Source organism: Prosopis cineraria, unplaced genomic scaffold (assembly GCF_029017545.1).
Source record: "Prosopis cineraria cultivar Desert tree isolate PC_DT_omini unplaced genomic scaffold, ASM2901754v1 PC8, whole genome shotgun sequence".
Classification (NCBI taxonomy): domain Eukaryota; kingdom Viridiplantae; phylum Streptophyta; class Magnoliopsida; order Fabales; family Fabaceae; genus Prosopis; species Prosopis cineraria.
In genome coordinates this window covers 2318287-2345685 of record NW_026555339.1, presented here as the reverse complement: position 1 = coordinate 2345685, position 27399 = coordinate 2318287, and the positions used below count along the sequence as shown (strand labels likewise).

At 35.1% G+C, this 27399-nt stretch overlaps 5 protein-coding genes across 5 annotated transcripts; 2 read left to right on the top strand and 3 right to left on the bottom strand.

Annotated features, from left to right (window-relative positions):
* Positions 1-8557: 8557 nt before the first annotated feature.
* On the top strand, positions 8558-12334 carry LOC129318918 (proteasome subunit alpha type-1-A). Its single transcript, XM_054963922.1, has 2 exons — positions 8558-9050; positions 11515-12334. Exons 1-2 carry the CDS (start codon positions 8700-8702, stop codon positions 12001-12003), a joined length of 840 nt encoding a protein of 279 aa, XP_054819897.1. The 5' UTR covers positions 8558-8699; the 3' UTR covers positions 12004-12334.
* Positions 12335-13201: 867 nt separating this feature from the next.
* LOC129318544 (gamma carbonic anhydrase 1, mitochondrial-like) lies at positions 13202-16221 on the bottom strand. Its single transcript, XM_054963383.1, has 5 exons — positions 15936-16221; positions 14685-14828; positions 14242-14367; positions 13999-14150; positions 13202-13742 (listed from the first exon to the last, which is right to left on the bottom strand). Exons 1-5 carry the CDS (start codon positions 16048-16050, stop codon positions 13458-13460), a joined length of 822 nt encoding a protein of 273 aa, XP_054819358.1. The 5' UTR covers positions 16051-16221; the 3' UTR covers positions 13202-13457.
* A 1039-nt stretch (positions 16222-17260) lies between these two features.
* On the top strand, positions 17261-18436 carry LOC129317568 (uncharacterized). The gene is made up of 2 exons (XM_054961882.1): positions 17261-17828; positions 17976-18436. The coding sequence occupies exons 1-2, from the start codon at positions 17717-17719 to the stop codon at positions 18212-18214; spliced, it is 351 nt and encodes a 116-aa protein (XP_054817857.1). The 5' UTR covers positions 17261-17716; the 3' UTR covers positions 18215-18436.
* A 4591-nt stretch (positions 18437-23027) lies between these two features.
* Positions 23028-24723, bottom strand: LOC129318111 (phenylcoumaran benzylic ether reductase Betv6). Its single transcript, XM_054962685.1, has 5 exons — positions 24450-24723; positions 24227-24361; positions 23902-24139; positions 23593-23796; positions 23028-23500 (listed from the first exon to the last, which is right to left on the bottom strand). The coding sequence occupies exons 1-5, from the start codon at positions 24630-24632 to the stop codon at positions 23334-23336; spliced, it is 927 nt and encodes a 308-aa protein (XP_054818660.1). The 5' UTR covers positions 24633-24723; the 3' UTR covers positions 23028-23333.
* Positions 24724-26006: 1283 nt separating this feature from the next.
* Positions 26007-27101, bottom strand: LOC129318113 (uncharacterized). The gene is made up of 4 exons (XM_054962687.1): positions 26951-27101; positions 26727-26845; positions 26500-26615; positions 26007-26417 (listed from the first exon to the last, which is right to left on the bottom strand). The coding sequence occupies exons 1-4, from the start codon at positions 27000-27002 to the stop codon at positions 26279-26281; spliced, it is 426 nt and encodes a 141-aa protein (XP_054818662.1). The 5' UTR covers positions 27003-27101; the 3' UTR covers positions 26007-26278.
* Positions 27102-27399: the final 298 nt, after the last annotated feature.

The window sequence follows — 27399 nt, the reverse complement described above, 5'->3', positions numbered from 1 at the left end:
AACATGTGGATAAGAGTAAAGAGGTGGGGTCATTTCATTTGAATGATAATCTAAATGAGGATTTTAAAAAGACTCATATTTCTTTAGACTCTAACTAGGACTAAAGAAATTATCAAAATAAGTTTTTCACCTAATGAAATCATTCCTTATATAGTTAGAGGCTTTGCCAAAGTGACAATGCTTGCAAGAATGACTTTATCCACAATAAACACAATAAAAGCCATAATATTGAGAAGAATCAACACACTTAGTGTAACTAGCATTTAAATGCATATTATATTGCGTCCTTTCATTTAAATAGCTCATATAAGCAATCAATACATCTTGCATTGAAGACAAGGAATTCATTTCCTTGTCAATATTAAAGCCACTTTAGTTTCACTTGAAATCCATTTTTTCAATTTTTTTATTTTTTTCAAACATAAAGAACACAATCACAAATTAAAAGAGAAATAACAACACAACAAAATAACTTGAACATGAAATTTACAAGACCCAAACTTAAGTTACTAATGCTTAATCAATTTGAAACAAGAAAATCAAAGCAAGCTAAGCAAAATAGCAAATGAAAAGAAAAAGAAAAGAAAAAAATGCTTAATAAAGAACTACTAAAGATTCTTTAATGCTAATCATCAATTGCTTTAATTTCCCAACAACGGCCCTAAAAAACTTGATACACACAAAAACCAAATGGACATTGCAAGTGATTGGGTCACTATTATAGCTAATAGCAAATTAAGATCGATTTCACAAAGGATTAAATAAATTGAAAAATAGGCATTAAATTTTTAATTTCATTTACGTTAAGCAGGCAAATTATAGTGGTAAATGATTCAATTTAAAAATAAAAATAGAAAATGAGCAACTAAAATTTTGAAGTACTTTAAAGTCAAGAGAATAATTAGGAAAGCACCCTAGAATTTCCTTTCCTAATTTCATTCTATTTCTTTAATTTATCACCTAATGATGGCCAATCGTTAAGCAACACAAAGACAAACTGAAATTAAAATATAAAATATTAATCAAAAAGTAATCGGTAAATCAAGATACAATCAAAGCAAATGAGTTCATATGACTCTAGAATATCAAGTTTTAGCCACCCATAACTAAATACAGTCTTAAAATAACATAATAATAGGACAACATTGGATATAAGGAGAAAGCAAGATAAAGTGAAGGAAAACTCAATGAAAATGTGAATGGTGATGAGTTATCTTGCTCCCAAGCTTTAAAATCGCCCTAAGCACTCCAAAAATTCCCCTAGACTTTCAGAGAACATAAAAAATAAAGTCCACTCTGAAAACTCTAGTTTCAATATTTTATTATCAAAAAAATTGAAAATTGTGCATTCTGGTGTAAAATTCACTACATCAAGCTTGATTTCTGGTTCAAAATTTACCTTATAACATTGACCCGCTGTAGTGATTGCTAAGCGGGTGATCATTAAAGTCCAATTTCTTTATAAAGTCATCATATTTTTCCTCCTCCACTTCTTCCAAACTTTAATAAGGGTTCCTAAAACTAAAATGACTACGATTAATAATGAAAATTGCTATAGAATAAATTAAAATAATATTTACAAAATAAGCTAACTAACACCAAAATAAATACTAAACAAAAGATAATTAACCAAAAATAACTAGATGACTCTTCGATTGACCAATAAAACATTTCAAAATACATGAAAATATAGAGAGTCGTTAGGTTAGTAAGACGATCAGATAATGTTAAAGAAGGAAAAGTGGTGGTAGAAAGGGAAAAATAAGAAAGAGGAAAGTGGAAGGAAGGAGGAGGAAGAAGTAAAGCAGCACAGATAGGTGGAGCCTTAGTTAAAAAGTTAGTCAACTAATATCCTTTTCTTTAAAATTAACAGAAGGCTATGGATGCTCCATTTTTTATAGTTGATAATTTTTTTTGCACCATCTTATAGTATATGTTATTCAATGGTTTTGAAAAAATATTTCATAATTAAATTTGCACCTTGACCTAACCTATAAATAAAGATGTCTGCTGGTGTGATGGAGTTACATCTTGCAAGTGGAACATAAGCTGAGGAAATTAGACCTAGAAGCATAATGTTAGGGAAAGAAGCAATAATCTTTATTGACAACATTATAGTATAAAAGGTATGTTTGGATCAATACTGGGTTGATCAAAAATAAAGTTTGAAGGACTATGATTGGTTTTTCTATGTTTAATACTTTAATTAGATTTCCTTTTCAATCAATCTCATATAAAGCTATAACTTAAGTTGGATCGATCAAAAGAACCAGAATTAGTTTCTTTTGCCAGATGGTTTGTAAACTCTAGCCTAAAAATTTTCAGTTTTACAAACATTAATCCAAGCACATGTTCACGATAAATAGGGTTTGGTGATAAGACACATTATTTACACATTTCATCCACTCATTTAGGACCTATTTTACACGTTATATTCTCTACTTTGGTACATTTGTGACCTTAAAAGTAGGAAAATTGCATAAGAGCCAAAGTTGTACACTAAAGATATTTTGATCTAAAAATTTAACTTTTGAAAAAATGTACAAAAAATTATTCCAAATGTGTTTAATGCTCAAGATAATGAATATAAAATTAAATTTTAAAAATTTAATGTGGTTTGGGAGATATTAATTAAAAATCATAAAATTAAAGTTGTTGACTTTGTTAACCTAATTAGGGCTTTGTGCATGTGTGCACGCATTGGTTTTCATGTGAGGCAGCCCTTGAATTACATTTTATTATTCCTCTCCCATTTAAATAATTAATTTCATGTGCTAAAATATGAATTATTATGTCACATACATTTATTTGATTAAATCTTGTTCATTATATGACATAAGTGACACATGTGTACTTAGACTTGTATCAATTGATCAACAAAGTGCAAGAAAGGTATTTGAGACATAAGTGGCATGCAAATGGCTAAGAATATGGGGTAGATCAAATTTTCTAAATGTAAAGCACAGAAATATTCATATTAACATAGAAATAATCACCTAACCAATGAGAATGTACAACCTAAGGGCATGTGTACAAAGTGTGAAGCTTTATAACCATTTTAATTTCATTTTAGAATTAATTTTGAGAGGCAATATGATTTAAACTCATTATGGATGTCCTATACACTAAAAAATCAGATTCAATACTCAATTAATTCATTTTCTTCTTCATTTCATCTTTCATTTTCTCTTTTTACTTCTTAGGGTTCTTCATTTTCTCCTCCTTTTCTCTAAAATTCTCCTACTCCATCTCTACATCCAACTATTAGATCATCACAAAACTATCATCATTTTTCTCCTCTCATCATCCTCTACACATTCCTACCATTTGATTTTTCATTTAAAGCCTTAATCTCTACTTGAAGTTATGGAGCACTTTGGTCAATTCAAGATCTTGAAGGAGATTTCCATAAAGCTTGAAGGCTAAGGCATTCTTGGTTTCTAGAGGGAGAATAAAGGAGGAGGAGCCATGATTTTTCACTTACATCTTTAGCTAAAGATTAATTTGACTTAGCTCTTTCATTTTACTTCACTTTGTAATTCTAGATTTAGGTTACATTGTGATTGGCTTAGACTCTAATTTGAGTAGACTATTATTGCAATGGAAGATGACTTGTTTGAATTTTTCCTATAATTTTAACTTTTTCTTAATGCTGCCATGTGGATGAATTGCATATTTTTGTAATTTATTAATGGGAATTTGCTTGGATTAGTCTTGCATAATATTGTGGATTTATTTTTAGCCTTGCCTTTGTGTTACATAATCTTATAGTGTGTAATGTCCTCCTTCTAAATTATGATTAACTCTAAATCTCCATAATTAAAGAGATTGGCTTAAGGTAAATGATATATTTACCAAGTTTGTAAGTAAGTGGTAAAATTGAGATCCTAAGTTTTTAAAACTAAAATCATTTTTAAAGATTTTGAAATAGACAAATTAAAGTTATTAACTGTGCGAAAGCATGGGATTACCTTAAGGACTAGTGCATATGTTCAGAACTCATAAAACAATGCAATTTTGTGATTTTCAGGGGCATGCATTGCGGCTCATTAAATAAGTGCAATAGCTAGTTTGCCTCTGTGCCATGTGCGGCGGCGCATTGCATAGTTCATAACAGCAAACTCCTGCTATCAATTTGACAGCATTTAAAGCAACTTTTGACAAGCCCCAATTCTCCTTCTGACATCTGATTGAAGCAAATTAGGTGTCTACAGAAAGTTTTTTCTAAGTTTTAACTAATAGCTTTGGTTTCATAACCAAATTATTACTCAATGGTACCAAACTTAGCCTCAACTTCCTTAAGGTGATAGAGGTTAGGGGTTCGAGTCTAGAAAGGCTCCAAAAAACCTCTTTGGTGGGGTAAGGAATAACCCAAGTACCACCTTGTGGAAAGCTGGGCCCGTTGCGTGAGTGGTTAAGGCTCCAGTCTAAAAGACCCCTGGTGGGGTGGGGTGATGGCTGTTACATGCAACATATCACATCATGCAAAACACTTATAAATCACATTTTCAACACTCAACTCCTTAATTTAAAAACAAAAAAGGGAGCTAAAATTATCCATTTTATTAAATAATCCATAAAATACTCAAGTTATATCCAACTCTCACTTGTACTAGTATTTTGGCCCTACTATCAATGCCATAAAAATCACAAACACATACCCTAAGACTCAAAATACACTTATAACTCAAAATACATCATACAGGTAAGATGTAAAAATATGAATTATTTTTAGTTGACAATTTCAATCATCATATATACATAAATACTCAAAATAAAAGGGCCTGCTAATAGGATGGTAGTCTTATGCCTCTGGTTGTTTTCCTTTATCTAATTCTCTTGAGCTATTCCCTATAATATTAAAGATAGTAAAGTGAGTACAACCACTCAGTAATCAAAATCCAACTAACTTATACTAATACATGTCAATTAATTTAAATGCAAGTAGTAAATTCAAAAGCAATTTCAAATATAGGTATGATCACGAAAATAATTGATTCTTTTCATTTTCATGAAGACATATACTTGAGATCATGAATGATAATGATTATAACACATGTTTTAAGAACGTATATCCACATTCTCATTTGTAATAATACACATTCATGAGATAGGAATCAAATTAATGTCATTTTATAAAGAATAAGGGTTTCACATGTTTTATTTTGCTAGAGTCACAATATAACAACTATGTGCCCTTTTTCACTATATGCATGATCACACCTCTTTTATATCCTCCTTATTCTTCTGACATGAAACCATAGGCTATAATATATTGGGATAATCTATGATTTGGCACTTCCCTAGCCTAAACACATGTGAGGAGTTACTCGTCCAAGATTTTTTCTACTCACTTGTGGAACACGGTTTTCCTCATCTTCTCACACTATAGGGTGCTATTCTCCCTAGACTAACTTGCTCGTTAAATCAGTAGATAACTAGTTAAATTTGAGTCCCTCGTTGAACTAGTGGGACAATATATATAAATAACAATCCAGGCAAACCATCAACTTTAATAGGAGTCTTACTATATGAATTTAAATCTCTACCTCTCTATCTAGGCAAACTCTCATCTCTCAAGATCATGTAATATGTAGATATGTACCATTTCAAGTAAGCATTTACTTATCGTTGTACCCAATCATATACATGACAATCACATAAAACACACCTAATCAATTCATTAAACTCCACTTATCTATTTCATTGAACTTCTATTCACAAATTCATTGAACTCCTTAACCTCACGTTTTATTGAACTTTATGATCTCGATTTCATTGTACCATTCACATATTAAGTATAATTGTGCATGGAATTAGGTTAAACTCACGATTATCAACATCAGGGTCACAATTCATATCATTGATCTTCAAATAAAATAAGTCATTGAATTTCAGATTTTCATAATCATTGTACCTCATATATTCACAATCATTGAACTCTATAATTTTAAAATTATTAAACTACATTAGTTAACTACCTTATAGTGAGTTTTTCAGACAAATCATACCACATTTGCATTTCAATCAATCTCACATAATTTAATTATTAAATATCAATAATAAATTAATTAACATACAAAAATAAAAGATAAAATTCTCTCGGCTATCTTAAACTTTTAAGAGGTTAAACTCTTTAAATACTCACTCCTGAAGCTTTCAAGAAGCTTCAATGGTGCCAAAATAATTGCTTTACAAACATTTACAATACATTTCATTAATATCCACATTTTAGCTAATTTTCACTATTAACTCAACACTTCTTCATTCTTAAGATTCATTCTTTACTCTATGAAAATACCCATTAGTTTTCTTAACTTTCTCTAACCCTATTTAACATCATTAAGCTCTTTAATGGCCATTAATGAAATTACATTGTCCCCAACTAACATATTTATGAGAAATTTTACATATTAAATGCTCCCCAACCACCAATCATCATAGATCTATAAATATTAAGTTTTATTAGTTCAATATACTTATATTAACTCTATTTAAGTTAATGAATTTGGATTCATAACCTATATGGACAAAAAATTATCATTTTCACCCGAACCCTAGCTTCTAACATTAAGGAATAAGAAGAAGATATGAAGAGTTAGATGTAGGAAGCTTACTATTAATGTTTATATCTCCAAAGTACTCCCAACTGTCGACTTCCTCAAGCCCTTGCATTACTCTTTTCATTTCTCTTCACCTTTTTTTGCTTTTCCCTCTTTTGTTGCATCAGTCGCGTTCTTATTTTGTAGAAAAGTGTCCATGCACTGTGATGCATGGCACAGAGAGCATCTCCCCTAAGCGTGTTAGTATGCATGCATCGCAGCATCTTGATCCACAAGTCATGATGTATGGCACAGAGCCTTGCCCTTTATATTTCTTTTCTCTTTCATTCCCAAGTGACTTGATTCCCTTTCGAATTTGCTTTTAAGGCTGAAAGTAAAACTAAACACGCCCGTTAAACCTCTTTAATCACACACCTCACTAATAAACTCAATCTAATCAAGTTCAAGCTTAATTCACCTAGTTTAAAATTTGAGGATGTTACATAATACTTGAGTGTAGAGAGAGAGAGAGATGTGCCTTGGTGAGATAAAAACACATCAGGAGTCTTCATTTAAGTGATGGTCATGACTTTGCTTACATAATTTATGACTAAGTTTGGGATATTATCTAAAGCCAACTAGATTTAGTTGAATTTAATTGCACTTTTGACTAGTGAAAGCATAATTCTTAGTTAATGACTTACGTGGCAAGGAATTCTCCTTAATTCAAACTCTGGGAACCTACCCATTCATGCTTCATTATCAAACACTTTAATTCTTCCCCTAACTTGTTTTCCTTATTTTGTTAGCTTTAATGATCAATTTGAACCATAAACATTTAAAATTTAACCTATTTTACTTAAGCAATTTTTATAATTGAAATAGTGAACATTTTTATTGGAAGATGACCTAGGTTAACCCTTTGCTACATTAAGGTTAGTTTGGAATTATTTTGAGAGGTGAGTGATTACTCTAAGCATCTGGATCTTCTCATAATCTTGTCTCTCCTTTTCTTCTCCTCATCTCATCTACACCTTGAGATAATGAAATGAATGGTTCATATTTAATTGTTTTTTACTAACAACTTTAATTTATTTATTTTATAAAATAATTATCATATAAAAATAAATAAATTTAAACAATTTAAATCTAAATTGTAGAACTCATAGTTTTATGTCATGATTAATTTTTTTATAAATAGAATTTTTATTTATTTTTTTATTGCAATATTGTAAGTTAAATTTTACTAGTTTAAATTTATTTATTTATTTTATTTAGAGGCATTTGATTCAACTGGTTGAGGGAGTTAAATTAACTTATTTTATAATTTTAAATTTGAGTCTTGGGACATGCAATCATCTTAAATAAATATGACAAAAATATTTTCAAGATATATATAATGTTGTGGTTGATAATAACAATTCCACGTGATAGGGGTTAAGATTAGTGTGGGTATTCTTTGTCTTATTTAATGATATACATGAGATGTAGAAAAGAAAAAAGGAGGGAGGGGGGGAGAGAGAAGAAGTCGCATAAGGCTGCGGTGGGGAGAGATGCATAGGGGATTTGCTTCCTAATAAACGAGTGATTCTTGGATCAAGAAGAAAGAGAAAGAGGATTTTGAGAGGTGATGGTAGCATGGCTATCCATAGCCTTTCACATGCTTTCAGACTTAAAATGCTTGCAAAGATATTTATAAATTATCTACTAACAATATTCTTATGTTGGATGGTATACAATGAGAAGAGAAGTTATTCTTAAAACGGACCTAATTATTTCTCTGTCAATCAAACCCTGTAAAACACCCGTCCAGATGCCTTGTCAGGCCCAACATTTCATTTAATAGACGCAAAGAAAATGTTCGTGCTAGACCTCCGAAAACTGGGCATTGCATAATTTGGGCCAAAAGCTTTTGGACAGCCCACCTAGAGTTGGAAACAACGTTGGAGCGCCAAAACTCAAGCAGAGGAAATGAGTGTGAATTCTGTGTAATGTGCACAAGGTTATTCCTGGCGGTGAATTCCCCACATAGTGAAGTCCTTTCATCAGTTTTATCTGTCTTGGGGAAGACGAAAGACCTTGTAGTTCCTAATTTAATATTCGGATTTCACTGCCAAAGAGGGAAACCCTCTGGCCAGGTGAACGACATCGTGAGCAATGTTCAGGAACCAGTACGACACGGACGTGACGACATGGAGCCCCGCCGGTAGGCTGTTCCAGGTGGAGTACGCGATGGAGGCAGTGAAACAAGGGTCCGCCGCAATTGGACTCCGATCCAAGACCCACGTGGTCCTTGCTTGTGTCAACAAGGCTAACTCCGAGCTTTCTTCTCACCAGAAAAAGATCTTCAAGGTTGACGACCACATCGGCGTTGCGATCGCTGGTCTCACCGCCGATGGTCGTGTTCTCTCCCGCTACATGCGATCCGAATGTATCAACTATAACTATACCTTCGAGTCTCCTCTTCCTGTCGGCCGACTCGTTGTTCAACTCGCTGATAAGGCCCAGGTCTGTGTCATATTTTGAACTGTGGCTTCTTACTCAATTTTGCCATTTCCAACCGTCATTTTCTGCTGTTGTAGTCGTGATTAAGTGCATACTACGGAAATGTGTTCAGATCGTGGAATATAAGCTAGGGTTTTGTTTGAAACAAGTGGTGCCAGCTTTCTTTAGGGTGGAAATAATTTTCAATAGTCGACCCCCTAGAAAGTGAGGGGTTTTTAAGAAATTGGTTAAAAGTAAGACTAGAATGTTGGATTCTGTGCATACTATGGAATATGGATTACGAAGAAATCATCCAATTTACAATTTAGAAAACAATTTCTGCCAGGTTTAATTTTGAGAGGTTATTGTTCTCTAGGAGTGAAATCCTAGGGCTTTCTGTTCTACATTGCATGTCTGAGAGATCAGCAGACATGTTATGGAGCTGTTTTCAATCGGGAATTTTTTTTTTTTTTTAAATGGGAGCTGTAGTTATGTCACTGTCGAAGGAGGATGGATGTAGGTTTTGATATTCCGGAAGATATAACCCTTAATCGTGTCTATTTTGTGCAGGGTAAACTTGTTTCACGGCCTACAGCATTTTGGCAAATCCCCCGGGGGGGACTAATAACTGATAGATTTAGGCTTTCTGCTTTTACGTTTTTATTTTAATTTATTACATCTTGGCTTTCTTATATTTCATTCTGATAACTACTAGTAACTTTGTGTGTGTGTGTGTGTGTTTGTGTGTTTTTTTTGGGGGGGGGGGGTTCGGTGGGTTTACTTAAATCTTTGTCAGAAAGCGGGTTAGCTCACTCTTTAACGGATATCTGGTCAATATTTAGCATGAGACTGCTGCCGCCAGCTAGACAGTTGATCGTTTTAGAGGGATTGGATTGTTGTTTAGCTTCAAGTGCACGTATCTGGCTTACGTGAGATGACAATGCTATTTGCCTGAGTTTCTTTACGTTTTTCTTTCAAAATTTTTAGACTTCCCAAGTCACAATAAATATAAAATCATCTTATTAAGAGTAATTAAATCATGGATTTAGTGACTTATTTTTTAGTAGGAAATTGTTTTGATACACAGTGAAATACAGCTGGAATGTTATCATATAAATGAGATAAACCATAAATAACATATAGTTGAAAGGAACACAAGTCTACGCATTAGTTGCAGTCTAAGACCTGCTAATACTGTTTGGTTAACTATGACATGGAGGTGTTGTGTGGCAGTAAAATAAAGTTGAAGTTTTAGAGGTTTTATTCTTATTGTGGTAGTTTCTTGCCAAAACTCTAGTAAGGATTGTTTGCTCTATTTTGTGCTGTATCAGTATTTGATATGGTGAGACATAAAGTATGATACCTAATACATCTAGACGCTGCATTTCATAATCAAATGGATAATTCAAAACATGTTTTTATTTGTTAGTTAATCAAACACTACATTTTCTATCCACCAAGTGAAGGTTGCTTTTTCTGTCTATAAAACTATAATATTGTCTTCTGTCCCTCAATTGAAATGCTGTGCATTTTACTTGAAACGTTTTTAGGTCACAGACAGGGCCCTGGTATTCTGTCCCTTTATTAAAATGAAACTAGAGGCTTCATCACCATGCACTCCCCCCCCCGGGGGGGGGGATGTTGGGCCATTGATGACCTGTCTTTGCAACCCACATAGCCCTCCCTGGATCAGGCTATCAGGAACCTCTAGAACAGTGCAAATTGTGTTTTCCAGCATGACTTGTATGATTCTGATGATTCAGGCAACAATTCTGATCACCAAATGATTTGAATGTCTGATTTTTTCCCTGCATTCAATTTGTATTCTTAGTCGGTACTTGTTTAATTTCAACAGCTATCAGGAGTGATTGGTTGTTTAGGTTTTCTTCTCTTGTTTAAACAACAGTTAAGTTGTTCAATTGGATAAAACTCATCCATCTGTTCATGAAAATGAAGTCAAATTTGATCCCAGAAATTGAAGAACGGGAATAAAATAAGGTATTGATGGGCTCATAGTTTGTGCATTTAAACTGAAAGGTAGAAGAACTCCGCAGGATGTTTTTCCCCCAAATATCAAATTTGAGTGGATTTTTTGTTTTTTAAAGACAAATTCAGTGGTTTTTTTTTTGTTACTTCTTGGATGTGCTTGTAGTTGATCGGAGATTTGGTTATTGGAAGGAAGCTCTAAAATCTGGCTCATCATTCTATGGTTGTCTGGAGGCTCTTTTAACCCTTTTGGGACATTTCCAACAGACAAAACAACTGTGTGTTGCCATTTTTTTTTTTTTTTTTTAACAAAACCAGGAGTCCAGGACTGCTATTCTTTCAGGGTTTGGGGATATTTGTATATTATTTAATTGGTGTGGAGCCTTTTTATTTATTATTTTCGGAGTGATGCATATTGGATATCATATTGCAAGGTTTTTGGCCTGTAACTTTGTTGAGGTGGCTGTGGGATTGCTGTTTCTGATCTGTATTATATTGGTAGGTTTGTACTCAGCGATCATGGAAACGGCCTTATGGTGTTGGTCTCCTGGTTGCTGGATTAGATGAATCTGGAGCTCATCTCTATTACAACTGCCCGAGTGGAAACTACTTTGAATATCAGGCTTTCGCAATTGGTTCTCGCTCACAAGCTGCAAAGACGTACTTAGAACGCAGGTTTGAGAATTTTACGGGCTCCTCACGGGAAGATCTGATTAAAGACGCACTTATTGCAACGAGGGAGACCTTGCAAGGGGAAAAACTCAAGAGTTCCATATGCACAGTTGCCGTGGTTGGAGTTGGTGAGCCGTTCCGCATATTGGACCAGGACACTGTACAACAGATGATTGATGCCTTTGAAATCGTGAGGGAGGAGGAAGTCCCTTCTGCTGAATCTCAGCCAGCAAGTGGGGAGGATGCCGGTGCTGATCATGGCCCGCCTGCTGATCAAGGTGCTGGTGCAGACCAAGGTGTTGCTCCAATGGATATTTGATGACTTGAGAACCAGTATCGCAGTTGTTGAAACGGATCATCTGGAGATGATTGGGTGGCATGTTGAATGTGTTTTGGGATTGTGGGAAACGAAATTTCTTATGGATCCTTTTCTTAATCTGTTTGTTTGTACAATTCATCTCTGGCTCATAATTGTCAACAGTTTCAAGGCAGTTTCTTTTGGTCTTCCTCAGTGGCCGATTTTCAATATGCTTAAAGATAAAATCTGCTGTGACAAAAATGGTAGGCAGACTAGAGTGGCTGTGCTTAATTATTGTCGTGACTTTTTTTTTTTAACTTTGAATTTGAACAATTTTAGAGAGTTGTACTTAGTTACTTGCCCCCCCCCCCCAAAAAAAAAAAAAAAAGATGATGCGTTGGTTTTCTAGAATGAGTTCTCTTCTGGGTTACTGCTTGCCAAGAAGATTTTAAATTAGTTTGGTTTAGATTTCAAAAACATTTTGTACTTTTAAATTAGGAAAATATCGAGTTAAAACTTTATATAAAAAGGTTGGTTTTGCATGTTACTTTAAATTTTGATTGTGAAAGAGAGAAAAATTGTGTTGGTAGTAATATGATGTTTCTATTGTTTTTGAAGCTATAATGATGCTTTATTGAAAAATGTTAGTGTTTATACTTTATAAGTTGTGAACATTTATTGGTGGATATATTTAGTTCATCAATATAGTTTTATGCTACAATATTTTTTGATGACTGAAGTTTTTATTACAGTATATATGTATATGTATCCCCGAATATGTATCTTTAAAGTTGAATCTAAGCACTGATGCTTGATAGCAATTTCGAAAAATTGAGATTGAGCTATATGCACGTTAAAAGGATGTATATCATATATTTTATGTGGATTAATTTGAACAATTTAGACATTATATTTGTATGATTTAAATCAGTTTCTAAATTAATAGTTAAAATTGATATTATTTTCAGCCTTGCTTTATTTAAGATAAAATTAACATTAAATTTTACAAAAAAAATTAATAAAAGTCAACGTACTATTATTGACTTAACCCCCCCCCCCCAAAGGAAGTGTGTGCGAGTTGTTTATTTCACTAATAAGTTGGATCCAGCCAACTACACTAAATGTATATCACATTGCTTGCCAAAAAAATGTATATCACGTCCTAGATTAGAATATGACAAACGATGGAATGCAAATAACTCAAATGACGAGTATTCAATAATCGCGAGCAACCTGGGTACTCGATTCACAAATAGCTGTAGTACAAGCTCCCTTCCTAAACTGATTAACAAATTTAAAAATCTCATAGCACATGGATGATCAAATCTAGAAAGGAGCCATATTCGTAGCCTAAAACATGTCTACTATTATTGGGAATGACATTAGTCCTTGTTCTATGAATTTGAAGAAAACAAGAGCATATCCTTGATGCCATTTCAATATTGGAATTAAACAAAACATTCATTTTGCAGAACTCACTTTTGAGAAGCTTTCCGTGCTTTATCTGGAAGGACATTATCTGGAAGAATAAGCTCTGGAGGGATTTCCCGAACGATACCCAGCATGGCGTCATACTCCTCATCCTTACGTGCATACTTCTTCCGCAATGCCTTCTCAAACTCAATTTCATCGAAGGACTTGACATTTTCAGCTGCATGGACCAGTGCAAGGTTAGTATAGTTGGTGGCTGACTGAGAGATGAATGCTATCTCTTCATCCGTTAGCTTCCTCAAGAACTTCGCTGGATTGCCTCCCCATACCTGCAACATATGTAAGCTTGAGCTAACAGATCATGGCTGAAGATTATATAACCAGCATCCCAGAAGAGAGGGTAACCAGGCTCATACTTGTCCTAAAACACATGCAGAGAAGTTCACATTAAAAATCATGATCCCCCTTGTTCTACCATTAATTGTATTTGTTAACTCAACAATGGAAATTATATCCCAAACACACACATGAAAACAATCCTAATTTTCACGCGAGAAAAAGCCAGCAGATACACAAATACTGTACCTCCCCAGCAGGAATCCTTGTATCTTGCCTAACAAGGGCACCGGCAGCAACCATACCATGTTTTTCAACAACAACACCATCTAGTAGTGTTGCTCCCATACCAACAAAAGCCTCATTCTCAACAATACAGCCATGTAAAACGGCACCATGACCTGCCCGGTCCAAAATTTGATTAAATTCCCATGAAGGGAAGAATGCAGCCGCATTCATAATCATTCATGGGGAGATATATTACATACTCACCAACGGTAACATTGTCCCCAATAATAGTTGGCAGCACCTTCCCACTTAAATTTGACTTGGCAACATGCACCAGGGAGTTATCTTGTATGTTAGTTCCACTTCCAACACTAATGCTGTTCACGTCGCCTATGCAAAAAGTAAAGATCAAGTAGAGTTTTGCACATGCATAAAGCAGAAAACAGAAGTTTCATAATTTCCTTTTTTCAAATGACAAAAGAGCAATCTCCCTGAAAATTATGTTTGGGAAGTAGAGGAAAGCTTCCAAATTGGATAGCTTTGTTTACACAACAATGATAATCCAGCAGAAAAATGACTAGTATGTGCAACAAATTATTCCAAAAATGGATCTTATAAGCTACTGAAGCGTTAGACCACTAAAATGTTCCATTTCCAATTGATGATCAAGCTATTAAAATAATATAAAAAAGATCAAATGACCTCACCTCTCAAGACACATCCATACCAAATTGATGATCCTCTTCCAATTTGAACGTCTCCTATGACTGAGGCACTTGGGGCAACAAATGCATCCTTATCAACCACAGGAGCCTTATCAAATATGTTCATCAAAGTTCGATGCCTAGACACTAAACACAAGAAGAAAGAAAACTGTTTTATAAGTTTGCATGGAATAATAGCAAAGCAGCGAGGGAGAGCCCAAGACAAACCACAAGGAGGGTAATTCATGGTTAAAGAGAAGTTAAGGGAAAAAGGATAGCATTTAATTCCATTTTTAATATATTGTTTTATATTCATATGCAAAATTATTGAGTTTTTCAATAAACCAAAGCATGAGAGCGGAAAAATGAATTATGTATAATATCAAGTCCAAAGCAAGATATCTTGCTCCATCCGATTTTAAATACTTCATTTATCAATAATCAGTAATATAAAATAAGATCTAATACAATCTCCACAGGGGAGCAGGACAGCAGGACGGCATCAATAACATGATGCCTGAGTGAACATCACCAACTATAGAGTATATCAAGAAAAAGAATAGGGGGAAAAAAAAATCCAATCATCGTATGCTCTAGAGAAACCATGGTTAGAAGCTTCATACTATTGAATTTGAGCGTGTCATCTCATCAATGTGTCGTATATACTTCTTCTACAGCTTCATAGTCTTTCTATTAAATGTTAATATGAAACGAAACTTCTAAAGGCTACTAAACACTACAAATTAATCAGAAACATCATACGGCCAATTCCTATCGCTAATTATTTTCAGCACAATTTTCCAACATGGATGAAGCTATTGGCAACTTCTTAACAATGAAATAAAATTTGATGGGAAAATGCAAACTGTATAGTTGTTAGTGTTAATAAATATAATGTAGTCCAGACTTTTTATCTCCAATTGAATGATACGCAGTCTCCACTTTGTTCCAATGGAAGTGCTAGAGCTAACAACCCAAAAATTATTCAAGTTCTCAATTCTGTTCAACATATATTTGGGATGAACACAGTAGCTATGCCTTATTAAAGGTGACTTAACTATGATAAACTTCGATCTATGAAAGCAAAGGTCAAATTCTGCTAGAGTACATGACGGAGAATAAGATGGCATTTCTTCCAAATGGACCGAACAAAATCTACAACGAAATGATAACACGAATTGCCTAGTTGATGAACAAATTGAAGATAAAATTGGATCTAAAATCTCAGGAAGAGAGTGCAGGAAGCGCACGTACAATTTTCTTGGAAATAGTAGCCGCCCAGGAGACGGCTTCCGAGCCGATCAATGGCTTGACCAGTCCCTCGAATCCAGCCTCCGACGGTGTATATGGCCTTCCCTAAGGTTCCCATTTGCAACGCTTTTGAGGGTCCGTGAGTCTGGGCGTGTTTCGAGTTTCTGCGAGCTCAATCTCCCTGCACGTTTCCCGTTTGTAGATTGCGAGGGAGAAGGAGGAGCGCGACTGTGCTTGAACTCAGAAGCCGTACCTGGCGGTGGTAGGGTAGTATATTCCGCATAGTCTGGAGGGCAAAATGGGGTATTGATTTTGGTTGCGAATCGTTCGGATGTGGCATTACGAATTTGCCCTTAACAGAGTGCTTCAGTCGCTGACACGGTGCGTTTGGAACCCCACTAATTTAGAATCCGTAATTTAGGCCAGTTGGGTTTAATTCGGGCCATCTTCATTCCACAATAAGCCTGGCCTTACAGAAAATCGAAATAATCCAATCTGACTCTAATTTTTTTGAAATTTGGGCTGAACTGAATAATTAAATTATTAAAAATTTATTTTTAAAAAACAGCTTTAAAATTTTACTTTAGAATTAATTATTTTTTATTTTTTAAAAAATATAAAATATATTTTTTGAACACTTAAAAATATAGAAGACTAAAAATTTTTGCGTTTTAAAGTTCAAAAATTAAAATTAAAATACATTTTAAATATTATTTTAAGATGTTTTACATATTAAAAATATAATAATGTGAACAATTTTAATTTTTTAAAAACTATCTATAACAATATACTTAAATATATGATCTTTTTAATATAAAATAAACTAAAACATAAATAATTAATTAATTTTTAAAACTCAGAGTTTAAATATTTTGTTGACCATTATTAAAAAGAAAAAAGAAACTAAAGACCCAATAGACGACACAAGAAAAGAAAACAGTCATCATGAACAAAGACTCGAACAAAAGACAAGACTCCGAAAGAAACTAGACTCGAACAAAGACAGCTCCTTAGAAACAAAAGCCAAAATTCAACAAACAACATGTACAACAAGGAAAAGCCCAAGACATCTTCGAAAAGTGCTAGCATATGAAAAGACTGTTGGCTCGCACAAACAGCCTTGCGAACCAGCATCAAAGCTCCGCGAGCAAATTAAAGAGTTGAATCACAGTCAACCAAGTGCTTTCTCCCGTAGGATTTGATGCACTCCCGCAATGCATGCAGAAGCCACGGCAAGTGAAAAAGCTCATCAGCCAGAATAAATCGAAGATATCATGAAGCAACAACACGAACAGAAACAATTTGAAAAAAAAAAAAAAAACAAAATGTTAACTCTCTTTTGTCTTATCTCTTGAAAGTCTTATCAGAGTATTTATTTTTTGTTCCTGCAGAATAAATCATCCCATGGAGTCATTGAATTATTCTGTGCCTCCTGAAATCAAACCCGTCATTTCCAAAAGAAAATAAAAAATGCTGAATAAGAAGCAAAACCACAACAAAGAAAACCATAAAAAAGCATGAATGCGTTGAGACTACTTAAGAATCAGCCGAAGCAGATTCTGACGTGGAAGCAAAAGCCAGGTGGCCGATAGCTAGGCTATAATAACAAGCATCAATAATCCATTATTCCCTTGTTATTTGGTTCTTTTGTTTTATATCAAAGCAATGCCAGAAATGGCGAGTTTCAAATTTTCCGAGAGCATAACCATCCCCGCCCTTCCTCTATCATAAACCTTGGATTGGATTTGCATTTCACTGCTTTAGTTAGTTTGCATTTGCAACAAATGAGTGAAAGAACTCTGGTTCCAATATTCTTCTTCTGGGCATTCCTTACCATTATCACTCCGACTCTTATTCTATTGTCAGAGAATTCGAAGGACGACTTTGATATAAATGGTAAACACCTCTTACAAATCCCTGATTCTCTCTGCTATGACTATGGCTGGTTGTTGTCAAGTTCACTGTTTTGCCACCTTTTCAAGAAAATTAAAACCTGTAATATTCTTTATCTCTAGCTTTAACGTTCTTATTGCAATATTTCAGGAAATATAACTGAGGGAATGAAGGCTAGAAGAATGATGAGTGACCCAGAGAAATATGTGATCAGGTTCAGAACAAAGGCACAGACGACTGCAGAGGAGATGGCCCCTTCACCAGCGCCAAATCCATCAATGGCTTCATATTCATATCATGATCAACGCAACGGCACGTATGGAGGGCTTAAGCTTCTGTCTCCAAAAACACAAGTTGAACAAACAGGAATCACATCCGCAAGTACCTGATGACAGAGCTCTCTGGCTTGGGATCTCAGACTTTCCCGTCCTGTCCTCCTCCAACTACTAAATAAATTGATGAAAAATGCATGATGTTGTTGTTGTTGTTGTATTGCAGAGATGTCAATTATTTTTTAGGAGATATATTTGCGCAGATTGTGCATTCAAATGTTTTATATTGATTGTGGGTCTTATACTTTGCGCATAATTTATTGAATATGTTATTATTTATGGACATTGATAGAATAATTTTTTGCCAATATATTGATTACAATTAGGAATAAAATAACTGCGGAGCTTATTGTTCCTCTAGTAAATATTTAAAAAAAAAACTGTGTAATGATGCATTATATTGTCGGTTGAGTATGTGGAAAAAGAACTTTGACAAACTAATTCAAGTTAGGTGGATGCTGTGCTTTCTCCTTAACAATGTCATCATTTTCACGACCAAAACTACATCCACGTATTGTTTGATTTGCTACAGTTGAGCATCGTGTCTGTAGTTGAAGCATTCACTTATTGGCGAAGCAGCCCTGTCATTGATTCCGAATAATAAGAAAGGGAAAGAGGTGATGTCTGTGATGAATATCAAAGTAACATCATTACGAAAATCTGATGGCCATCAGCACGCCTGCATTATGACGATGGCCAAAAACAAAAGGCCCGCAGCCCACCTCCTTTTATTTTGTTGGAAGCTTTCCGTAAACTCAAGCAACCACTCTGTGAGTTGGATTTTTGTGGGGTTGATCTCCTCTGGCTCCGTTTCATAAGAAACTTATTCTGTAAAATATATAGGTCCAGGATCATTTAATTGGAGAAAAGTTTAAAAAATTATTTATAATTAAAAGGTATCTAAAATATTTAAAGAAAAGTTTTGTCGAATTATTATAAAACTAATTATATTATATGATAATAAATGTTGAGCTTTAAGGTGACAATAGAAGTATAAAAGGTTTGAGTTGTAGAGATAAAAATATTGAGATGGATGTAGGGACATGTACGAAAAGATAAAATCTAAAATAAGCAATTATGAAAAAAAAATGAATGTGACATTTATTGAGGGAAAAATAATAGAAAATTGGTTGAAATATATGATTTGGACATGTACAAAAAAGGTCATGAGGTGCACTAATGAGGAGAGTAAAACGGACTTAAGCCATATAAAAAGAGGTAAATGAAGACCAAAGAGAACACTTATGAAAGTTATTGAATGAGGGATTTCTTAGTTAATAATATTTTTAAAAGCTTGATTGATGATATAACACAATGATATTATGCAATATATATGACCGATCCATCCAATAAGATAAGACTTGTTGTCGTCGTTGTATATATGTCCAGGGTCTTTTAATTATTCTTTATGGGGTTACTTTGTTATTCATCATTATTTCCAAGACATTCCTAATCTCCTATAGTGAATTATTTTTGGGCAGCTTAGTTAAACTTGTTTCCTTTGACACGAGAGTGAAAATTAAAATTCCAAACGTCTTTTTGTTAACTAATCACACTTGTTTAATATGCTTGATCATCCGCACATCCAATGATAAGGTTAATAAATTAATTGAAAATAACTCCTTCTTCATCGACAAAGGCAAGAGAAGGCTGCTAGTTGTTGGACCTTGTTCTTAAACCTCAGGTAACTTTGAAAGATCTTTAATTTTTTTCGCAAATTTGATAGAAATTTTTAGTGAATTAATTTTATTAAAAATTATCACCCAGAATTTAAGTTTGTTAAGATTAATCCTGACATCAGCTAATACATATAGGTATTGTCTAATTACTTTTGGTATTCATGTGGTACCCCGTTGCCCTTCTCAAATTGATACAAATCTCTACATATTTTTCATTTCTTTTTTTTAATACAAGGCACGATAAGCTTGAACAAAAAGAAATACAACACTAGGAATTCATATCAGCTACAACTAGGTCAATGCAGTCCGTGGGGCAAGTCCAAACTGAGATAGTATCTATTCCAACTCCATGAGTGCTCCATGCCATTTAATCTGTACATCTGATAGTACCCTTCAAAGCATACCAAACAGCCACATCTCATCCACTGTATAAAATATCTCTAATCTCTTGAACTTTATGTTTAAGCGAGTGCCAAGGTCCACAATCCCTAAATATAAGATTCCAAGCCTTACAAGTGTTAGAATGCATCACAATACTTGTCAAGCTCAGTTGTTTGCAAACTTCAAGTCCTATGTTGATTAATATAAGTTCAGCCTCCATGATAGAAGTTTGGCTAATACTACATTGAAAACTTGTGATCCTGACCAATCGAATCCCTAAAGGCTCCTCCACAGACTGATTGGCCATTAGAGTGAATCAAAGCATCTACATTAACTCTAAGAGTTCCTATTACTAGGGGTATCCATCTTGAATCCTCTTTTGTGAGTCCCTGAAAAATTGCATGTTTATAGTGGTGTCCAGTTGAATCTTTCAATAGGTTTCCAATGCACTGATGAATGACATCTTGGGTTGTAATATTTAAATTTTCAAAGATTCTATTAAATCATGTCTTTTGGATGAGCTAATAAGTATGAGCAAAGGTCTTGGTCCAAGGCCATCGTTTGAAATTGCTCTTGCATGGCTTGTGTGTAGAATTCCAGCTCAGCCATCCCTGCAAGTCACTAAAGAAGAAAACAACATAATTGTTAGTAGAAATGACATGTTTCCACACCTTTTTAGCAATCTCACAGTCTCTCAAAATGTGTATGACACTTTCTTCACAATTAAACTCAAAAGGATAAAGGTAACTTTCAATAAGTCCTCGTTTGGCTTTGAGTGAATTAGTCAACAATCTCTAATGCTTAACCCGCCATGAAGAACTTAATTTTATCTAGGATTGGCCATCGCCAAAGCTTTCCCCACATAGATGCTTGCATTATATATTTCTACTTATTAATGAAGTCATAAGCCACTTTGACACTAAATTTGCCATCTGTATTTTGTCTCCAACAAAAACCATCACCTTCACTTCCTCTACTTAAGTTAATATGAACAATTTGTTGTATGACCCATTTAGGGAGGATGTGTTCCAAGAGATCAGTGTTTCACCTCTCATTAGGTACCAATGTTGCCCGTTTCTTCACTTTGTAGGAGAGGTTGTGGGATCCAACACAGGTGGGTATGCGATACGCTATGCCCCTTAGTAATTTGATAATTAAGGAGGCTTTAGAATGATTATACTACCAGCATACCCTGTCTTGAATAAACTGGGCTCAAGAGAGTCCCACTCTCTGCCTTACTAAAGAAACTTGGGAGGTAAACTCTGAAAAGAGGGAGGGCAAACAAGATCATGCCAACACCTTCGTATTCCATATTAAATATTTCTCCTGCTGCAATCATATTAGGAATTAGTTTCTTTTGGAGGTCTAGTTCAACGCAAATCCTCTAAACCTACCTCTTTCTACCTTAGTCTTCCTTGCGGTGAAATTTGCCAAAGTATTAAGATCAACTTTAATGGTCTCTCTGATACAATCACCATGTCTAGATATAAATTCGCCGTTGCAGCAATGGACTGGTATTTTAGGAATATGGACCCACACGGTCTCTAGACGGCCACTTTACCTAAAGGATTATTGTAAGGGATGAAATAGGGAGACCACTGCTAGACAAGAATATAATGCTATTGTATGGTCCATGGTCCTTCATAGTTCATACAATACCTTCTTGTATTATTCAATCCAGCCCTCTTTCTCCCTAAACCAAAGCACAATATTTTCCAAACCTTTTCTACCTATTCTTTCACCTATGATAGATTATATCAGCGGCCCAAGATGGTAATAACTAAGGCATTATTCTAGAGTTTACACTACTCATTATACTCTTTTTCACTGATTGGGATCTCTAGATAAATGTCTAAAAGCTTCTTAACTTCCTTAGAAGGTTTTGGCAGCTTCTAAAATATTTCTTCATTCTTAGTAAAAACATCATCGATGTCAAGATCCATACCTGAGTAACCATTGGCGACACTATTAAAGCCAAGGAGTGATTCTTTATAAGAAGTGAATTTCCTTTCAAGCCAATTTCTGGATATCGTCTCCTCTTTTTTCTAGCACTCACTTGTTGGATTTTGTATCATATCTACTATAATACTATAATCTTTCATAATATCATTAGAAATGGGGACATCTTCGTCTTCAGTAGAGGCCTTCTTCTTCTTTTTTTTTAATTGAGGTTCCTCAGGATCTTTGTCAGTTAATCGGCCATCCAAGGGCACCTTGTGGTGCCCAAAATCTTCCATCAGAGAAAAATCACACGAGCACACTTCCCAAGAGAGAGAAAAGGCTAAAACACTCAGAGACAACCCCCACCATTGATTTTACTGAAAAGTGCATATTTTCCATTCTAATTATTCCCATAATGGCTCCATTCCATCCTTATGATTTGAAGCTTAGACAAAACACTAATGAGGGGATGCAAGTCTTGAATTATGTCCCCTGAACATCAGACTATTATATTTACATCAATTGTTTTTTAAAAAAAGTAAACTTATAGATCTTGTTTGATTGTTAGAAAAAAAAAATAGAATGAAATTGATTTAAAAAATAAAGACAAAAATCAATTAAATCACATTTCTCTTCACAATAAGCATAATAAAACTCATTAATATATATTATAAATATAATAATCATCATGTCTTTTAAAAATCTCATGAATCATAATTCCCAACTCTATTAATTAAATTATTCATTTCCCTTATAATTGTGCTCATTTATCCCCTTTAATTATCGTATTTTTACCTTTATTTTTTTAATCCATTCCATTCAATTTTATTCCAATAAACAAATGTGACCATACTCTTGCAACATGTACATCAGATCAAGGACTCTGAAGCTTGAATTCTCGTTTCTCATCAAACAAAGCATACAAGTTCCACTAAGCTCCCCCTCACTTTCCTTCACTCATTTCTCTGTTCGGAAGCTTTTCTTAAAAGCTCAAGCTAATGACAGAAGCAACAATGATAATTGGAGGGTACAAAATTAACGAGTTTAAACAGCCTCTTTTTAAAAAGAAAACCGAAAAGTAAAGTGGCATCAAACACAGAAGCGAGAACTCAGATTATATATTTATTGAATCACCCTCAGGACCACACATAGCATGCAAATATGTGCTTGATTTCTCAGACGAATTGGTCGATGTATTCTTCCACGGTAGTGTACTTGACATCAGGGTATAGCTCCGAAGCCTCGACACCGAACGAAGGCTCAATTTCGAAGTTAGTGTGGTCGCCCTTCACGAACACCGAGTGGTTAATTGCCAAAACCACATTGATAGGAATAGGTGACTCTGCAACCAAAGAAAATTTCTTAGATTGTGAGATATGAATCAACCATCATCATACAAGAACCCAACATAATTCAACAAGAACGATCACAGACCTTGAATGTCCTTGAGAAGTTTCTCTTCTGGAACGTAAATCTTTTCCAGGGTCTTGCCGATCTTCTTCTCCCACAAGGCAACCAGCTCATTGAAGGAATAAATGTTCTTAGGAGGCCTGAGGTAGAGAATCTTGTTCAATGTCCTCGGGTCATCGACAGCTCGAATTGTGTAGGTTCCGATGTCCTCTTCCTTGTTGAAAACGGCTATGCATATTGAAAAGTGCAGACAGCAATTTCACTTTTGAAATCCAATTAAGTCTTGAAGCTAGTCCAGAATTAAGTAAAGATTCACGAAGAACAAAGAAGTACCTTTGGGATTGCCATCGCCTAAGATGATGACTTTGTCTCTGGGAGGGGCAGTGGCTCCTGGCTGCACCAACGAGGGCAGAAAATAGCCAGCAAAGCAGTTGCTTGAAACGTAAGTGTATGGTATACCTTCGGCTTCAATAGCACGTCGGATTTGGGCCTTGATCGCGAACGCGGATTTTGCTGGTTCCACTGCGTGCACACGATCCACGTCGTTCCCGAATTCTGAAGGGAAAAATCTCTGCAAAACGAAGATCACTTCAGAATATGGCTGGACCTCAAGAAGAGATCACAGATACGAGGTCAAATTGAGATGGGAGAGTGATACCTTGACGTTACCAGCCTCTTTAATGGCAGAAATGATCTCGACTTGATCTGCTAGCTGCATATGACCCACGGTGGATATGACCACGTCGACCTGCTTGATGGCCTTCACCAGACTCTCGTGGTCGTACAGATCCCCCTGCATATATATTCCACACTCTTTCTTAATTATTCTCCCTTAAACCAACTTCAATGCTTATGAACAATCTGAAGAAGACGAGACTTACATGCAATAAATTGACGCCTAAGGTTCTGAAATTGTCGATGAGTTTTCCCTTGATAGGATCGGAGACAGTGCTTTCCCTCGCCAGAGCAAAGGTGGGATGGCCTGCCTTAGCGCTTGCTTCCACTACGTACTTTCCGATGTAGCCGGTGCCTCCGATGATCAAAATCTTGCTTTTCTCCGCCATTGTTATATAAATCGGTCTCTTAATTGCTTTGCTTGATTACGGGGAGGAACGAAAGAGGAGCTTAATCACCCTCTCGACTCCATGCGTAGTGGGTTCATCCCCCTTTTATACTCCACCAAGACGTTTGAAGTTATAGTGGTACTTTTTTTTTTTTTTTTTTTTTTTGGGTTCCAACCTCATTCTGTGAATGGGATGTCTCGTTGAGGACCGGGTTAAATTAAATTTTGCTTCTTACGTTCTGATCCGTTATCAAAATAACACAAACCATTTATTTGTTTATTTATTTCAATTATTTAGTTATCTATTTATTTGAGTATTATTTATTTTAAATATTAAAGCAACGCATCATTTAAATAATGCAAGGTATTGTTTATAATTCGTAAATAATGTGATTTATTATAGATTTTATAATTTACAAACATGTTATTTTATAATTTACGAATAATAGAATTTATCAGCAACTAAATTTTGTTCCTCGGATCCTGTGGCGTGCAAGAAAAGCTCTTAAAAAGACACGAAATTCAGAAGCCAGCATTAAAAAAATTGATTTCATATTATTTTATGATAAGCACGGTTTATTTATATAGAGGACTTTGGATTTCATATATATATATATATATATTACAATTTTGTTATACACACACACATATTAAAATATATGTTCGATGAAAGCTTCATACTTCGCCTATTTGTTTGAAGGTTATTAAAAATACTTTCAGAAAGCTGTTTATAGAAGATAAAGAGAGAACAGATGGAAGGCAATGAGCTTGATGGGACGCGGAATCTTGATTTGGCAGCGAGCAATTAGCTGGTCTGTCCTCCATCACTGATCACGATTGATCTCCTTCCCATCGAGGAAGCAGGTGAAGGGCAATTGCGACATTTCAATAAAAAGGTTGGGGTCCGGTGCCCAGGTGGGAGAAACCCAGATAGAAGTGATCGGATCGGATTGTGACTAAGACGAAATGGCATTCTGGAAGAGTCTAATCTTCAAAAATCATGTTCTTTATGCGATTAAAAATAATTCAAGTCTTTGAGATGAAGCAACTAGCTCCATGTTATTATAAAATATAAAAATGTGAGAAATTATATTAATTTTAAAGGTGTGGAGACAAATAGGTGGGCTGGAGGGCTGATGACCTAAGGCCTTTTGCAGGTCCAAAGCGTAGGCCCAGAACACTTCACTCGCCATTGAACGGGAATGCGAATTTCGCTAGCGTTCTGCTATCACAGGCAATCAAGCTCCCAAATACAACCACGAAATTGAATGTCCATCCACCACCCATCCATGTATATAAACTCAATCTATTATCCATATTCATTCGTTTGGAGAGATCACTGCCAATAATGAAGTAAAATAAAACACACAGTATCTCAAGGCGCTCTGGACAGCAAGTTGAGTATATACATAGGCAGTATATAATATGAATCCTTTCGATATAATTAAAAAGAAAAAAGAAAAAGAAGAGAAAAGCACAGAGAGACTCATCAAATGATCTCCTTACACACTCTTTCTATCTCAAGATCTCTCCACAAGCGGAGAAGATCCCAGCTTGATGTATATATACTCCATAAGTTGAAAAACATGCACGCACATACCGAGCATAAGCAAATATTTACAGGGCAAAGAGAAAACTCGTATTCTATCAAGCAGCACTAATTCCGTCTCCGGAGTTCATTTTAGAAGATGCCAAATCGGCCACGTGAAACTGCGCCGCGTACTTGTTAGCAGCAGCTTCCATTACCGGAGGTTCGTTAAGAAATGCCCAGCTACTCTTAGTCCACCTGCACACACCAACCATGTGCTTTCTCTTACTTCTTTCATCTATTCAATGATTCATTCATCGGTAAAGCAAAAGATACTCACCAGCAATTTTTCTTCATCAGCTGCTCCCAGCTATTGCTAGTATCCCCACCCATGAACTCTTTCATGCGAGCCAAGTCCACGCTGCTTGACTTCTCAGATTCCTGGTGTTTGCTGGCCTGTCCCCACCAAATGTTAATCACCGTTTATTAGTAGTTAGCCTTTCGTGTTTTAACAACCCGCGCATAGAAAAAAAAAGCTCTAACAGTTATCAGCTATCAATCCCAGACCTCATTATTTTCTGACGTTCTAGAAATAGCTTTGAGGTGTTCCTCCTCTATCTGCTTCCGTGATCTCCAGAAAGCATCTATTTCTTCTTTAGTGAGAGACTTGTTCCTCTCAAGTTTTGCTGGAACAAGAGAAAACTTACCCTCTTCAGAGATCAATCCATCAAAAGCTAAATCATAAAACAGAGAGAAACAATAAACACCCCTGAAGTAATAATATTTGGTACCTGATTTTGGATCTAAGGTGGGAGAGTCCCATCCTGACATAAGAGAACCCATTCTTGTTGCTCAAATTCTCTATCCCTCAGTGTCTGTCTCCGGATATCACACTCGTCTTACTGTGCCCTTGTCCTTCGGTGCTATATATATTGGAAGATATATTTTTCTTAACCTAAATATATTTAGTTTGTTCTTATCCCTAGCGTATATTTTATCCGTGATGAAACAAGGTGGGCCCCAATATCATTATCATTTATATATATAAACCTCGGTCGTGACAAAGTTACGATGAAAAGAAGATCCTGATTTTATTTTCTTAAACGGGGCCACAGTCTTTGAATATTCCAGGCCTCGGAGTTCGGGACTTCAGGCAGCCCACGGATTTACAAACAACGCGGTTAGCAGTTTTCCGGAATAAAGTTTTGAGAATTTTCTTCTAAAAAAATCTAAGGAATGT

Bases quoted from the DNA above. Each gene is read 5' to 3' on its own strand.
- LOC129318544 (XM_054963383.1), bottom strand. From the start codon at position 16,050: ATGGGAACCTTAGGGAAGGCCATATACACCGTCGGAGGCTGGATTCGA. The intron at 14,151-14,241 runs GTGAGTATGTAA...TGGACCGGGCAG, and splicing joins TGGGGACAATGTTACCGTTG to GTCATGGTGCCGTTTTACAT. The intron at 13,743-13,998 runs GTACAGTATTTG...CATATGTTGCAG, and splicing joins CAAGGATTCCTGCTGGGGAG to GTATGGGGAGGCAATCCAGC.
- LOC129317568 (XM_054961882.1), top strand. From the start codon at position 17,717: ATGAGTGAAAGAACTCTGGTTCCAATATTCTTCTTCTGGGCATTCCTT. The intron at 17,829-17,975 runs GTAAACACCTCT...GCAATATTTCAG, and splicing joins GGACGACTTTGATATAAATG to GAAATATAACTGAGGGAATG.
- LOC129318111 (XM_054962685.1), bottom strand. From the start codon at position 24,632: ATGGCGGAGAAAAGCAAGATTTTGATCATCGGAGGCACCGGCTACATC. The intron at 24,362-24,449 runs GTAAGTCTCGTC...ATATATATGCAG, and splicing joins TAGGCGTCAATTTATTGCAT to GGGGATCTGTACGACCACGA. The intron at 24,140-24,226 runs GTATCACTCTCC...TTCGTTTTGCAG, and splicing joins AAGAGGCTGGTAACGTCAAG to AGATTTTTCCCTTCAGAATT.
- LOC129318113 (XM_054962687.1), bottom strand. From the start codon at position 27,002: ATGGGTTCTCTTATGTCAGGATGGGACTCTCCCACCTTAGATCCAAAA. The intron at 26,846-26,950 runs GTACCAAATATT...CTCTTGTTCCAG, and splicing joins CACCTTAGATCCAAAATCAG to CAAAACTTGAGAGGAACAAG. The intron at 26,418-26,499 runs GTGAGTATCTTT...TGGTGTGTGCAG, and splicing joins CTGATGAAGAAAAATTGCTG to GTGGACTAAGAGTAGCTGGG.
- LOC129318918 (XM_054963922.1), top strand. From the start codon at position 8,700: ATGTTCAGGAACCAGTACGACACGGACGTGACGACATGGAGCCCCGCC. The intron at 9,051-11,514 runs GTCTGTGTCATA...TTATATTGGTAG, and splicing joins AACTCGCTGATAAGGCCCAG to GTTTGTACTCAGCGATCATG.